The 16,911-nt window shown below is 38.2% G+C and overlaps 1 protein-coding gene across 9 annotated transcripts in view; it reads right to left on the bottom strand.

Moving 5' to 3' along the window:
- Positions 1-16,911, bottom strand: part of SEMA3D (semaphorin 3D) — a 146,205-nt gene that overhangs the window by 39,994 nt on the left and 89,300 nt on the right. For all 9 annotated transcript variants that reach the window (XM_086745612.1, XM_086745602.1, XM_086745620.1 and 6 more), the window contains one exon: positions 13,126-13,268. In XM_086745612.1, the coding sequence (XP_086601738.1) occupies positions 13,126-13,268 (143 nt within the window). The remainder of the gene's footprint in view (positions 1-13,125; positions 13,269-16,911) is intronic.

Below are 16,911 nucleotides of genomic sequence, written 5' to 3'. Positions count from 1 at the left end.
ATCTCTAAAGGGTCGCTTGAAGTTTAAATTACCCTTCTGAAGGGTAGGTGTCCTTCTACTGATTTGGATCACTAGAGGGGTATGGGGAGAGTGGATCTTAGAAAGTTTTAGGTTTTAAGAAGCTGGAACTAGGAGTTTGCTTAGGAGTTTACCTTCTTCCACTGAGTACATGAAAAATCTAGTGAATTATATTTATGTGTCCCTTTTGGCTCCAGATAACAGATCTGTTTTGGTTCCATAATGCTATTTAAGTGTCAGGTTATTTCATACTGAAAACTGTAAGGGCAATAATATTCCAGCAGGAATCAAGAATTCAAACATTTAAGAGAAATGTTATCACCAGCAGTAGTCTCCCAGCTATATGTTCTGAATTACCCCATGAAGGTGCCTACTTCTTTTCCTTTACAAACTCTGAAGCTTAGGGGATCTGTAAGTTTAAGCACCACAAACTTGGTCATAAATGTTCATCCTCCTCCAAATTCATTAGGAAAAATAACTTTTTTTTTTTTTTTTGTTAATTGGCTTTGCAACTCTGAAGGTATGGAACCAGACAGTGGGAAACACTGGGTGGTGGAAATTACATGGTGTTTCCATAGACTATTTGGCCCTTCAGAGCTGTATCATAAATATTGCAGGCATTCAGAAAGATGGTTTGAAGTGTTGAAATTCACTTCACAAGGAGTAACACTTCTCTGGTAATGTACTCTAACCATTTTCCCTTTGCTTTTACTTGCTACTTTTAAATACGTTAGCTTAGTTGGAAATGATTCCTGTTAATATATCACCTTTGGAACTCCTACTCTTACACAAATTGCTACCTCCTCTTTTGATTTCCTGAGGTCCTGCCAAACCTGAAGCTTTGCATGTAGCCAACAGATTTATTACAAAGGTGTCAAAATTAGCAGCCTGAAGCAAATAGGAAAAAGAACCTCTGTATGTGTGTGTTCTGTTCAAAGGCACGGCAGATAAACTTTTGTGATGTAATTAAACCAAACAATTATAAAGATCCAACAAAGAATCTTAAAAAGCAAGAAGCGTTAAGCTTTTCCTTCCTCTGGCAATTTGGATTAGCTAAGGAATTCTCACATTGCAGGGCTTCCACTTTGATTTCTGGTGGATGCAGTGCAGCATCACAGGAGATGAGATGTCTCTAACTGCCTGGCTGGGATCAGAAAGTGGGGAGGAAGCAAGATGTGATGGAGCTGGAATGGAAAAATCACCCTTTCCTAGCTCCTGCTCCTGTCATCACAGGCGTTCAGCTTCTGCAAGAGGTGGGAAAATATGTACTCGTGTTTTACTACCCTTAAGACATAATCCAACACAACATTTTCACAAATGCTTATTTTAAACATATCAGTAGTTCCAATGAGTTCCTAAAGAGTAGTGTGAACCATATACTGTACTCAAAGGAAGCAGTTTTAGCGAGTGCTATGTGCTTTAAATATAAGATTCCACTGGATTTAAGATGTATCCATATTTCCTCATTCTCAAGCCAGGACACAATGTTAACCATGTTACTTGAAATCAAGAGACATTAGAATAGACATTCACTAGGTGTGGCCTACATATCCAAAAGTTGCCGATAACAGGTAAAGTTTATAAAACAGCAAAGAGAATTCCATGGCCAGAGAGCACTCCATGATCTACTAAGTCCTTCTGAAGCCAGACAGCAACAATTTTGTGGTGCAGACTGAAAAGACCTTTCACTGATTTAGACAGTTGCACATATAATACACTGACATGTCCTCCAAGATGCTTCTTCCTACTGCCATGGCTGAATGAAACAAGACGTACATTTTATGCCAAGGAAGTTTATGTTTGTGGTTTTTTGGGGATTTTGGGTTTGGTGATTTTTTTTTGGTTAGCAGCCATATAGTACTCTTAAATACTTTTTGTCATCTCTGAATAATACAGTACCTTTGCTTTCCTAATATGTGCCCAGGTTTCACTGACTCAGAAAGTGCAGGAGTTTACAAAGGCCATGGCGATTTTGCCTACAGGTAGATTTAACTTGGCTCAGGCCAAGGAGATTCAAAAACTATTAATAGTATCTTTGCTCCTGGACTCTAAATTAGTTGTCTTATTAAGCTCTAGAAATCTCAGTTTCTCTTATGGAAATGCACCCCTTCCTTCCTAACACTATTTTTTTTTTTTTGGTGCATATTAGGTCAGTCTTTGACAGGCCTTGAAGCTTCAGGTGCTGAAGAACATGTGATTATTCTCCTTTCCTTCAGACCATGTTGGCACGAACTCACTAGCTTTGCATCATATCTGCCTACTCTGTTGCAGACTCCTTGGTCCATCATAGTTCATGATTATTGTCCTCTGAGAGGCTGAATAAAGGACATATTGGCCTAAAATCATTTTGAGACAGGGCTGCTACAGAAAGAAGACAGTCTCTTCTGTGGAAAAGATGATTTAATAATATCAGTCTGCAATGAATTCCTGACTCATGCTCAAATGCTGTGATCTGGATGGTGAGCATTACATTAACACAATAAGATGTACAGGCTGGGTAGTCAGTGGACTAGGAAAAAAATGGGTGGAAGAGAGAAAATTATCAAAGAAAAGGCCAGTCAGTGCATAGGTGAATAGAAACAAATTCAAAACAAAATTACAGAATCCTAAAACCACTAAACTAATTTACACCAGGTAAGGATTTGCCTCAACCCTACTGGAAGTGTGTGGCAAACTGGACACACTGAAAAGATATTGGACAAGAGATACTGGTACTGAAGACAAAGAACGCTAAATATTTCAGGGAGATGAGACAAGATGACAAGATAAACCTAAGAGCTGAGAGAAGGGGAAAGCAGCTTGAGCATGTCTTTCATTTCAAAAATATGTCTAATCTACTTGTAACAGACGAGTAGCCACGAGTATCCGAAATCTTATCTCCCAAAATATTACTTCTAAGCACATTGGATTAGCAGTGTTTACTATAAACCTGTTACAGTACAGATGAAGGCACTTAGGACTGCATACTTCCTTTTGAATATAAATAAAGGTTTAATTAGCACTTACTGCTTTGTAATCTCACAGACTCTAACAGATACTAACACTTCCGCTCAAAATACCTTCTTTTTAACAGAAAGAAGTGTCTGTAAAATCTTGGTTATTTATGTTTGCCTGAGTTAGGGATTTAGATAATTGCCAACTAGAAGGCAAGCAGTTCAATCTGTCACTTTTTGAGGAAATATTACCAAAAATATCACAAAGATTTGAAACCAGAAATTATCTAGATAACTAAGGAAGTAATTCAATATGATTTTAATAAATCAGACAGACTTTTATTCTACAGAAACCATAAAATTCAACCCTTTTGAATGAGCTGGTTCTAAAAAAATATTTTTTTTTTTGAGTGAGAAATCAGATTTCTACCAAACTACATTAAGAATTCTAATATCTGATGTACAACTTCAATGAGTACAGGTAACTGTATGGCTTTCTGACATCCAGGAAGAATTCTGTTCAAATGCTACAATGTAAAATTTATGAAGTAAATTAAGGTCATATCATATGCCTTTCTTGGGAGACCTCCATGGAAATCTCAGTGTTCTGATCTGTAATTTATGTATAACTGAGCAAAACAACAGGTTTTTCAAACCCTCAAGTTAAAGATAACTTTATAATGAAAATAAAAACCAGCAGAAAAAAAAAAGCTCTATAAACAAGTAATTTAAAAATCAACTTACATTGAAGATTTTGTTATATCTATTTTCTATTTTCTATTCTATTGTATCATATATTATATAAATGTAGCTTCATTAACATGCACAAATGTTAGTCTTGGAATTCAGTAGGCAGGAAAACAGATGGCAACAAAGCTAAAGAATATCTGTATCTTTAGGGTTTTAAATCTCTTATTTGTTTGTAAGTAACAGTGACAAATTGAACATTAGAACAAAAAGTGCAGTTTTCTGAAAAATCAATCAATATCAAAGATGTCAAACACTGTGATTCATAAAACTTTAAAGACAGTAATTATTGTGAACAGCCTCTTACATGAGAAGAAAAAAAAAAGACAATGACTGGAATTTCTAAAAGCAGGTTATTAATTAGAGCCAGTGGCAAGATGTGCAGAAGGACCATCCAAAGTGAATGCCTGGCCTGAATAAAAGGAAATGCTGAAGAACAGAAGGGGAAAAGTGCTGAAACTGCAAAAGGCCCTGGAGCCCTTCTCTTGTGTGAAGTCTAGCTATGTTACAAAGCCACCAGAAACAAATGATATCCCCAGCAGGAAAGCCTTACCTCATGAAAAAGAAGCCCTTCTAGCAGACTTTATAAATGGAGAAACAGTCAACAATCTTCTTTGGAATTCTATCTTCAAATTTATAGTTCTTTTTAAATTATTTTATTTTACTTCCCACATTCTGGCCCTACCCAGCTCTGTTAGGTGCTGATCTGACACAGGAAAGTAACATTTCCTTCTCCAGGAATTTAGGTTCAAAATTTCTTGTCCAGACCGTACTGATGTCAGATGAAAAATTCCTCCCATGATTTCAGCAGCCCAGATGGGTCAGATCCAAAAACATCAAGCAACACATGAAGTGTGACTTGAGAGAGAATAAAAATACTCTTGCAATATAAACAAGAGAAAGGAGGCACATGTGATTTTAGATCTTTGACTCTCTGCTAAGGATACCTTGAGTAAACTTGGGAAAGTCAGTTCACTTCTGCTTCTGCAGTCTCCACCTGACAGTGGTGACTGTTTAGTAATTCTGCTGTTTCTATGAGATTGCAGAACATTTCATGGGGAAAGCTTCTCATCATAGGACTGAATATTGCTTCACACAAGATGGCACCAACCCCTCTGGACACTGCAGATATTGCTAGCGTATAATGCTCCTGCTGCTTGAACTAGTTGATCCAAAGATGAGGATTTGAGTGGGACTCAGCATCATGTACCACACACTTACTCACAGCGACATCCCTTATCAAGTCCAGCCTGGCAGAATGATGCTATTCTTCAGCTTACGGACTATGCCTTGCAAAGGCTCTGCCACTGTGGTAGCATTTGCACATAACTAGGCAACAGAACTAAAGCTGTGAATACATGAAGAACCCTGATAGGAACTGTGCAGAGTTGCATATCACCTCCACACAAAAGCGTGGAATAAACTTAGCCCTTCTGATTTCCAAGGTGATGCATCAGCCTGGTGTCTCTGCAGTGCTCCTCAGACCATCAGAGTGCAGGCTGAATGCCCTTCATCTCTTCCAAAAGGATAATCAGAAGTTCCTCTAGATTTGTGTGGCTTAGATATTAAGCTTTCCCCAGGCAAACCTGCTTTGAGAGAATCCTTCTAAGGTCACTTTTCATGTCTTTCTTGAGAGCTCAATATCATCACAACTTGAAACAGAAAACTCATAATCTAGATTACACATGTTCAAAACCCCAGACAAGTCCCCAAATCCCTGGGACTTTTCATTTCTGAAGACCTTTGTAAAATCATTATCAGTCAGAGTCTAGAACCTAGTGCTCCCTGCTTATTTTCCCCATCATGAGAGCCATCATGTCAGGCACTAAGACTAAAGGGTCCTCATCATTAGTGCAGTATATTTACTGATCTCATAACCTGTCACTGCTCTGTACTGACTGTCTCAATTCCCTTAGTGTCAACCACACGGCTTGTTGCAAAAGCAATTGGAGAGGTTAAGTACTATCTTCTACAGACTGAGATTATAGGCTGTGGATCAAATAATTCACTGAGTTGTGTGCACGTCCAAAGTTGATTGCACAACCAGGGTCAAATACAGATCACAAAACCAAAACAAATAGAAAAGCTAAACATTTGTCTCAACCCATGCCCTTGCCTATCTAGACAGCAGGATTAGGCACACATCTCTATCGTCAGTGGCATGCAGGAGTGCCGCAGCTAGTGTCGAGCCTGCTTTTGGTTTCCTTGGCTAAAATGAGTAGATGCCTAACAAGACTGAATCAAGGAAGCCTTTGACATGAAACCAGAATGAAAATGAAGTAGCTGAACATATGGCAAGACGAAGCAGTCCCCTGACCACACACCCTGCGTCATTAGAAAGCTGACATGAGACCTATGGGTAAGGATGCCACTCTGAGCATTCACATATTTCTATGCATTAAGAGAATGGAAAAGAGGGTCTTTAGCTCAACTGAAAACCATAGCAAAAACTACAACAGTCTAGGCCACATCTACTGTGGAAATGCCCTCTGTCTGAATTATGAGTGCAAGAAACAATGGTTTAGTTTTGTGTTCCTGCTCCCCAAGCAGATTTGCTCTTTTTTTTTTTCATTCAGAATGGCAATGTGCTCACTTTAAGCATGCATAACTGCTTGGTTCACTATGGAAAATGTTTTTATTTTGGATTTAAACATCACACCCAGAGGCTTCTACTGAATTATCTTTGGAACGGATCCAAACTGGAAAACCTAACTATAAAGCAAAGAAACATTCCAGGCTGTTATTAAGAACAGTACAAAAAAACCAAAACTCGGAAACTAACAGGATCAGGTAAAGAGAGGGAGATAACAATAGCAAGTTTGAATGTAGTTTGGGACAAATGAAACAATAAAATTAAGCTTGTAAGTGAGAAAGCACCATTTTACCTCAAGGCCATTCAGCAATTCTGCTGAGATTACTTCCAACAGATTTGCTAGTATTAAGAACATTCCCCAAAACTGTTCAAAGGCTGCCACAAAGTAGATATACTTGACAATATCATAATTAGGTTGTTCGCTCCAACTTCAATGGAAATTTGAAGTGAGCAAAGGGTGATGGCTGAACTAATAAAAACTGCTAGGGAATTCTCAGGAAAATCTACCTCAAGTTTTGAGTATAAGCTGTTCGTGGTTTACTCCAGAGTATATGACTTACCTGAACTTTCATATATACTTAATATGAATTATGTGATGTAAATACATTAAGAGGATATAAAAAGATAGAGAAAACAAAAACAACAAAACCTTCAGGTTATGAAATGTATCATTCTTGATCATGAAGCTACAGATATGTCAAGTGACTGGATGGATCACGCAATTGATGTCAAATAGGAAAGCAGAATTTATATAGTTTGAATGCATTTTGAAAGTGAGACAGTGTGAGATGCAGCACAGGGAAAGACTGGTTTCTTTCTGAACAAATAGGCTTGAATTTGCCATTCAGAATTTCATATTCTTATTTAAATAAGAATGCCTTGAATTTCACATTCCGGGGATAATGTAGGGAAAAGCTCCCTTTACAGTTAGTGGAAAATACGTACTTCAAAGAGTGATTTGGGTTGAAGATGGGAGGAGTCTTCCTCTAAAAAATAGTCATCTGCTTTTATCAATTGAAGTGGATGCCTGGTAATTACTTTCCTAGCTTGGACATAACAAAGTGCCTAAAGTCACTAGTGTGACCCTAGTATTCACAACGACAGGTTGAGAGCTGGAGAAGCATGAGACCAAAAAGCAAAGGTATGTCAACATCTTACAGAAGTCTTTAGAATTTGGCATCCTGAAACATCTACATTTACAACAACGTACTCAACCAACAACAAAGCCTGAACTGCAAACAGTGGTACCTTTTTATATTAAATGTACTGATAGGAAAAGAACCAGGAAACTATTTTTATCACATCAGAAAATTTCAAAAATCAGAAAGTCATAATTTGCTACTCTTAGAGATATTTGAACATCTGAATCAAAGCACTCTGAAGTAAAGACTTTGGATTAAACATAGGAACTTCACTCCAATTAACTCTGCACGCTTCTCACTTCCAAGTCAGTGAGATACCGACAATGTCTTCTGCAATGAGGCTCTCTAGCAACTAGGATGATTTCCAGAGTTTGCTCCAGAGGTTGTGCAGCTGCATTTCCATAATCCAGTTTCTGAAGCTCTATCTTGACACTGCAATTTCTTTTTCATTTTCCCTGAGGCCCAGTAAAATTCAGTCACACCTCTTTATAGATAAGCATAACTTACATATTTTTGCTTCATCTGCAAATCATGATTTCCCTCCTGAAAAAAAAACACCAACTACATTACTGAAACACACCCATGAGGGAAAAAAATACACAAAACTTCCTATACTCATGCCTGTACTCTTGCCAATAAGGAAAGTTGGACCAAAAGACCTGACAAAGTCTGATGCTGTATCTCTTAATTCATCACAGTTAGAAGTAGATACAGTATGGAATTGGCCTGTCTCCAACACATCAGCCCTTAAAATGAAATCATCTTGTTGAGCATCTGCTTTTCTACGTAATTTGAAAACTTTCAAATGGCACATAATATTCAAATACCAAATTTGGAAGTCCAAGAGGAGTTGACTGCTAAAAGATCCACTTCTGCAAAGATGTTCAATGGGCAAATGAGGGCCAAAGTGCTTATAGAAGTGGCACTTTCAAGGTTGTTTTAACTATTATCATAGAGAAATTAAAAAAAAAAAAGAACAAAAAAAAACAACAACAAAAAAACATTACCCATGGTTAACATTGTGACTAGGTAATATTATGGTGACAAAGAAAGTATGTAAGCATGTAATACGCAGTAACTTAAATCTCGTCTGGAATGAGTTGCCTCCAGAACTGGAAGCAGGAGAGCTGCATGAGCATGGCTCTGAGCCCAGACCAATTAGCCCTGCTGAGAACATGTTAACATGGCTATTTCACTTCCGGGACCCAAGCTAATACGGCTGAATGGTAAAGCATTACACTACGTGGACAACTCAAATGGTTTTGGAGATAGATCAATTATCTGCACAGTGATGCATTACACAATATAGAAATACAAAGAATGTTAATGACCCAGTTATCCCTAGTCACAGTAAAGGCATGGCTAGACTACTTCCAGGACAAGAAAAACACCTTCTAACTTTTACACACAAGTAGCCCCTCGGCAGAACCCACCAGCGACCCTGGACTTGGAGTCGCGTAGAAACAGCTCCCTCCTGCCATTCCAGGAATACAAATTACCTTAAAGCACCAGACTGGAGGTAAGGTCATAGCCTTGAACTCTGCTCGTGTTCGTGGCTTTGGAAATAAATCATACTACCCAAAGTTGGAATGCAGGGTGTGTCCCGGGCTCTCAGCTCAGGAGCTCTTAAAATGATTACATTCCAGTGTGTTTAGAAAGCACAGTTTAACTAAGAGGGCTGTGCCTAATTGCTATATTCTCATCCCCAGGTACAGCATAGTATACATGAGGGTGGAATGGCATACCAAAAAAAAAAAGACAAAGAGCTTACTTGTTCCCACTGGAACAAAGGCTGCTTCTGGATACTGAACACTTTGGGAAATATGGGAAAGCATCAGGGGTCGAAGTCTGATTTCTTGGCAGTTGAGGTCTCAGAAATCAATCTCTAAGACTACACGCCATAACTTTTGCAATACATCACCAAAGCCATTAAAGAGAAGCTTGTAAAACAGCAAATGCAAACTGCTGTAATAATAAACAGGATTTTCATACTGCAGCAGAGACACTACTGCTTTTGGCTAATTTCCACTCCATTCCAATGGAATGAGGTTGGAACTATGAAAAAAATGTTTTTCTATATAGAAAACAAACAAACAAAGACCCCAACAGCCTTCCTCCCTCTCCAAAATCTTTCTGTGGACTCCTATAAATTAGGATTTTCATTTCTCACTTTATTTGAGAGGGGAAAATAGGAGGGAAATCTAGGTATTTTCTAGGGCTATATTTATGCATATGTGAAGTTATCCTTAAACAGAACTAGAGTTCTGTCATCATTTTGTGGTGGATATGTATTCAAAACTGTAGCTGATTTGTTATTTGACTGCAGAGGGCACAGTGTATGGATGCTACACGTTTCTTTGAAATCTGGCTCAGTGTCTAATGACCGTGTCATGGCTTTAGCTGATGCAAACTGGTTCAGCAGTGTGGGCTTGAAGACAATGTAGCTGCAAATCTTATGCCTGTGTTTCCAGAAACAGAAATACATGAGTCCACGCTTTTAAGATGTTAAGGTCTGTATGATCATATGATACGCATATGGGTATCTGTATGGATTTTCAAAAAACAAATAAACATTGCTGGCTAATATTTAATAGTGTTTTTTTTTTCTTTTTTTACTTATGGCCTTACTTGAAAAAAAAGCAAATAACCCAACAGATTACACTTTATGTGTGTAGTAACATACTGTAAGCAGTACCAAGTATTACAGGCAGAACAATGACACTTTTTCCGCCTCCCTCAAACCAAAAATAGGAAATGCCGTTTGCCATGATAAATTACACAACTGGTTCTGAAAGTGACTGTTGAAAGCACTTCCTCCCAATTAATACTGATATCCTCTAGTGATATACAGAACGCAGATGACGTAAATCTAAATTAGTGCTATTTAGTGCTTACAGTGGCTGCGTTATTACAACACATGCTTCGAGACGGTAAGTAGGGTCTTAGGAACAGGACAAGTGACAGCTGTTTGACTCTGGGCGAAGAGCTGCCAGCGAGAGTATTGTAATCTTCTGGGTCTGAAAGTAGCTGGGAAAAGGGAGTGCTTTCCAGAGAAGATTTTCCCTAAGGGGGAGGATCAGTGAGAGACCATATTGTTGAGCCATTGAAAATTAGCCAAAGAATAGACTGCATTGACTAACCTCCTTATTAAAAACAAAGCCTGTTCTAATTTCAGCATGTGTCTCTGGCACTAATGTACAGGACTCCTAAGGCACAGTGAGGTAGAAAGCAAGGGAGTTCTAGTGAAAAAACCCTGAGTTTACAGCAAGCAAATTATTTCAAAAGTTGCTGGGCTCCTCCCATCCACTCTTATCCTCTGTTTGTTAGAGACAGAAAGAAAAGGCTTAACTTTGCAGTACAGATCACTGTTAATGAGACAGTGCAAATAGAAATGGTTATGTTATTAATTGTTGCAACTAAAGAAGTTGATCTCATATCAGAGAGAATTAAGCATAGCACATGTTTCATATCAGAGTACAGATCCAGAGGACCTTAGTCCATAAACAGAAAAGTCTATTTACATATTTTAATTACCCATATTTACATATTTATATATTAAATACCCATAATAATTCTATTTTCATTATAATAATTTGCATTATAATTTTTTATTTGCAAGTAATCAAGACAAATGTACAAAATAACGGGAGTTTGAACTTTCAAGAGAATTCTGCATCCACAGGGAAGTGCTCAGTAAATAAAGAAGACAGTGCAAAACTAACATTAATAATGATCACCTTACTTATCAGTTTCCATTGTTTTGCTTTGGCTATCAAAAAAAATTCAAGACATTTTTTTCCCCTTAACATGATTACTCTACAAATTCAGTCTCATTTGACATATGATTACGCATGGTCATTAGGATTTCCTTACAATACTTTTGCTTTTATTATGATATCTTATCTGCTTTTTTTCTCTAGGTAAAGGATGCTGGAGATCTCTAGCTAATATATCTTAGTTTACTATAATCTCTCATGTGCCTTGCCTTGAAAATGTTGTCTACCAACTTCTCCTAATGCATTAAGTGCTTTCTCATAATCAGCAAATGCCATGTCTAGCAGCAAATCATATATGTTTGCATTTCCATTCTGCCATTAATCACACTGCTGTGAAATACCCAACTGAAGATTATCCATTCTTTCGTCTGGCTAAAAACCTACTACAGAACTGATTTATGAATGAGTGTTTTTGTTTTCTTAACATTTTACATCAAGGACAGAAGTGTGAAACGGCTGCAGTCACTGAAATCTCGATTGTTAGGAGTTTGCTGGACTGTAGAACAGTCATAGATTTACATATTCATACACGTGTCTACTCTTTGTTTTTCAGTCTTTGTCCAGTAAGTGTTCTGGGTGCTCTTCTGCTAGACATACCTTACTGCAAATCATAGAGTCTTTTGGTTTTTTTACTAATTTTCAAGCTTCTTAAGAAGATACTTTTCACTGCCAGCAGAGTTACATTGCTCAGAAAATGCAAGTAAATGAAGACATCTGTACGAAATATCACAGAAATACACGTACTTGTGTGATTGCCGTGATGGTGTTGCTGATAGCTGGTTCATCACATGAGATAAACATTTGCTCAAAGTTTATATTTACTAACATGACCACAACTTTAAAGTCACATTTCCCTGACTTTTGCCAGTGATTCCTGGGTACCTGGACTCACTGAAGACTTAAGGATAAGATGGAAGCACTTACACTGCTTCTCCTCCAACAGTATTAGGGGACAAAGGAGTGAGCAGAGAGTAAGTCTGACACAGAAGTCAATAGGCCCTTCTGCTGTAGTGTGAAGAAGACATTAGCAAAACCAGCAGGCTGTTAAACAGCAAATTCTATATTGACTGCTGTCTTCATATTCAGGAATTAATTTATCTTCTCACTACCACTTGAGGAGACTTCTGCCTTTGACAGAAATGCTTCTTCAAAAAGTGCAGCTCATGAAAATCTGAGTCTGCATAGAGGCAGAAATATTTAATGAGGGACAAAATCAAGCATAAGGAAAGAGAAAGTTAACGGAGTAATCATTTAACGGAGGTCAGGCATCAGCCAAATTAAACTTTTTACACTGCAGCAGACCCAGGGCCTGGTTTCTTCTGGTCAACAGGTCAAGGACTGCACTTCTTCCCAGGGGAGGAAACCTCCAGGCAGATGTGGGTGTAGCTCAGAAAGTATACACATTTTTAGCCTCCCCTCACTCCAACTGATTATCAGGAATGTGCAGAAACAAATGGCTGATCCTGACTCTCAGCAATGCTCAGGAATGATGTACGGAGCAAGGTTGAAGGGATGGGTTTGTATATCCCTCCATTTAGTGGGCTCTTTCCACAGAAACCCAAATACCTTGCCACTGTATATACCTCAAAAAGTTAATTCTCGTTGAAAGCTTATGAAACAAAGCAGGTCACTGTTGCATATCTGAAGGTCAATTCATTATATTTCAGATGCAGGATTATAATTTATAAGCATGTTATTTTTCTAAAAGTGGTACACAGTCCATATCAAGACTATTTTTCAGATGAGTAAACTTCAGACAGCATCAGTAATCTATGTTCAGAACAAATACAACGATGGCTTATTGGGTAACAATATTATTTCTTTCTACTCTGAAGGGAAAATCTTCAGATTTCTCACAGACACAAATAAAACTTTTTTTTTATTATTTAAGTAAAATAAAAAGATAGAGTCCTCACCTTACAAACTCTCCCAACTCGGGAAAGGATTGTCTTGTCAGACGTGCCACTATCTTGTGATATTTCTCGGAAAAAGAAGTAGATTTTGTCATCATCTGGGTTATAGGTATCTGGGATGGGAAAAGTTCCGATGAATTTCGCTCCTAGAAGTTCCCAAAAAAAAAGTTTTTAAATATGAAGAAAAGCCTTAATACTTGATATTAAATTTCTGTTTCAATATCTGCATTTATGTTGAATCTTCCAGTGAATTAAAGACACTATATAGACGGACAGTGGCAGTTTTCTTGCTAACTCTGAGCAAAACCCACCATTAATTCTGAAGTATTTACTCTTAGTATGATGTTTTTACATATATATCTTACTACCACTTGCATAAATATGCATCACTGGTATCACTCTCTATTTGAAAGTAGAATGACTTTCAGTACAACTAGTACCTATAAAAATCTGTCTTAGTGTTCTTGCTACCAATATCAAGCTAAGTAAATTTCCCAAAATCACATGGTAGAATTCAAATTAATTTAATTACACATTGCAGCAGTTATGAGTACAGATATATACTACTGTTTACGAGAGAGAGCTTGGGAAAAAAAATCAATATAAATGACATCTTTCTCAAGTTAAAAGTTCCTACATATCCATGCTATAACAGTCTTACTGACTACACCTACCCAACCCAATACATTGGTATGCTGGGATGCCCAAGTTAGCACACTATACTCCACAACTGACTGATCAGTCTTAAGGACGCTGTTCCTTGTGGTGCCTGAAAACAGACTAACTATGTCAGTTTAATGGTCTGAGTTAATTCTACGAAATATTTGCTTTTTGCTAGGAGTGCTACAGCAGGCCTTACATGCTGAGCAGTTATATTTCTTCTGGTGTCTTCCAAAGTCATCTTCTCTGGCTCTCTTGTTTACAGTCTCCAGTCCTGCTCTACCTGCTAACCAGTTGTGGGTCTTGTTTGAGATTTTTTTGTGTGGTTTTTTTCTTTTTAATTTTGCACTAAAATTAGAATTTAAACAACCTCTAGGGGTCCCTGACTGCAGCAGAGCAGGCAAAAACACTGTCTTGCACAAGTGAACCACACACTTGGGGAAGTGTCTTTTAAGACATTCCCCAATGTGCTGCAATAGATGAGCTCGTCTAAGGGCACTTGGATCAATGATGTTTTTCTTTAAACAGAAGTGGCTATACAAATAGAGTGTAAAGAGACCCTTGACTCTAAAATACATTCTTTCAGCAATAAAATACACAGTCTTTGTTCCTCATAAGCAGGCAGGCTACAGCAGAAAGCAGTAAGGAGGATGGTGTAAGGTGGCAGAGCAAACAGAGCACACTGGCGATACGTGGGTAATACTATAATCAGCCTTTAATGTATCTTCATGTCTTTGTCCTTTTTCTAATGATTGATGCTTTATATTAGCCTTGAGGAATTTTTGACATGAACTCTGTAGTACACACAGGACAAAAAAAAAAGGATCCTTGATTCAAAAGTTCACAGTCAAAGGCTTGAGACAAAATAAGATGTCTTTAAGTGCTGAATGTGCACCTTCATGACAGAAGAGCAAATTTATGTGTCAAAATAACCAGAGTGCTGCTGCCATTTTAAACCTTTCTGACACGAGGGAATGGTGTCAGTAGAGAAATGAAATGATGCAGGCATCAAGTCCTATAAATTTAAGCTAGGATTTCAAAATGAGCCTAAAGAAAATATTCAATTACCCCTCAGGGCCTGCAGGGGTACTTTAAAGATCAGATCTCTAAGCATGAATACATAAATATGCTTCCAGTATGGTTTCTTAAATATGCGGTTAGCTAAACAGTCATTTAATAGGAAAACCTGTGAAATACTTCTACAGCATTCTTTTGAATTTCACATAGATTTTTTTTTTCAAATCCACATTCACAGAAGAAAACTCTGAATATATGGTTTGTTTTTTTTTTTTTAATTAAATTTCATTGCTTTACTTGGCAGTCAAATGCAAAAACAAATGTCTCAATACCAATTCCTGGAACAGAATTAGAGAATCTCCAGCAAATTAAAGGAACACAAATATTTAATGATTTTAAATCATAATTGAAAACACTGAAGTTGAAAGTTAAATCCAAACAAAAATACACTGTAAAAGAGATGAAGACAAAGAGACTGAAAACACCTTAATGAAAGAAACAATGATCTGAAAAGCATGTTACGTTCGGCAAGTGAAATCTTTTGTCTCATCTTTTGTAACCCATCCATACAACATAGAAAAGTGCATTTAAACCAACTGTGCATTAAGTTTTTGGAGTCTTTGCATGGGAAACAAATTATATGATGATGATTTTAAACCATGGTTTGTTTTCCCATACACATAGTTGTCCCCTCCTAATTGCTTCGATAGAAGGTTTTCCCACATATTAATTTCATGGCTAGATTGTATGTAACTGATCAGGGGATTAAAGGCGTTATGAGCTCTGACAATAGATGGTACAATAAGTTCAGGTGTTGCTCGTGCTTTTTTTAAACATGCTCTCGTGGCCTAGTGGGAAGAGCTGTTACACCTAGGCCTTCACTGCTGGGTTTGCTGGAGTGGTCACGTTTGCTGCTGGTTACCTGTCGGCTATCACACCCTCCTAACGCAAATAGTAATTTTAGACAGTGCAATCATGCATGCCTTAGTAAGACCTACAGAGAAGTTAAGACTCACTAGGCTCAGAAAAAGGGGACAGCAAACGAGTAGCAAATCCCAGAACGTGACGAAATGTAAAAGCAACCCAAAACAGTGGGAGGCAGCAGGTCTCTGCAGTTGGGCAGCCAGAAAGAAACATGGGGCTTGAAAAAAATGCAAAGAATAGTGCTCACATTTACCTTTAATCATATAGAAGTCAAGTTCATCCAGGTCCTCTCTCAGAAAGGGACAAAAGAAAGAAAGTGACAAGGAATGACCCTATTTTAAGACAGATTCCTACAATAGGTGGAGTGAGTCAGCCCCTGGAAGTGTCACCTCTCTCCGTAAATTACAGACAGAGACAACCAAAACTGAACTCAGACAGGATACTAACTTTTGCCTTTTAGAGCTAAAAGAGCTGAATCCTATCCAAAGTTCGCAGGACATAAAGAAGTCATTGCCTGAGAGTCTTTGCCCTGGCAAAGACAACTAAATTGCAATGAAATAAAAGAAAATAAAAAATAAAAAAGATGAATGCTATTCAGGGAAGCATTAATTTCAACTATGACTTTAGCTTTCTATAAAGGAGGGAGGAATGTGCAGCTGTTCAGAGCATGCTTGTATGTATGGCTCAAGCATCCCACTACAGGATGCTCCTCTGCCCACTGGGCTGGAGAGCAGCAGATTCGGGTCCAGCGGGCGGCTTTGCCATCCGGAGTGGGGCCACCAGCCCCGCGTGTCTCGTCCCCTGCCTCAGCCATGGGTAAGGCAGCTCCAGTTAGTGGATGTGGTAACACCTGATTCTTCAGCTCTATGGGAGAAGGACTGAAGCCTGAGCAGAAGCAGCATCTCCTCTGTCTTCAGTGCCACTGTGTGAAGGAGTACGAGCCTGTGCAAGCATGAGTCATGGGAAAGATTAGCTGCCTTCCTCCCTTTCTCCTTTGTGGAGCTGCTATTCAGTCACTGAGATTAAGACGTCTTAATTAGTCAAGATAGAGATGCCCTGCAAGGAACTGGAAGGTATCCTACGCATTTTTCCCTTATGTTTTCTCTTTCCCTCCCCTCCCCCAGGAAAGGATAATCCTGTTTCCAGAAAGAGAATAAGACCAAACTTAAAAAATATTAAAGTGCGTTA

The sequence above is a fragment of the Chlamydotis macqueenii genome, chromosome 1, assembly GCF_036417535.1.
Source record: "Chlamydotis macqueenii isolate bChlMac1 chromosome 1, bChlMac1.mat, whole genome shotgun sequence".
Lineage (NCBI taxonomy): Eukaryota > Metazoa > Chordata > Aves > Otidiformes > Otididae > Chlamydotis > Chlamydotis macqueenii.
The sequence above is the reverse complement of the archived record's forward strand: the minus strand, read 5'-3'. Positions and strand labels throughout refer to the sequence as shown.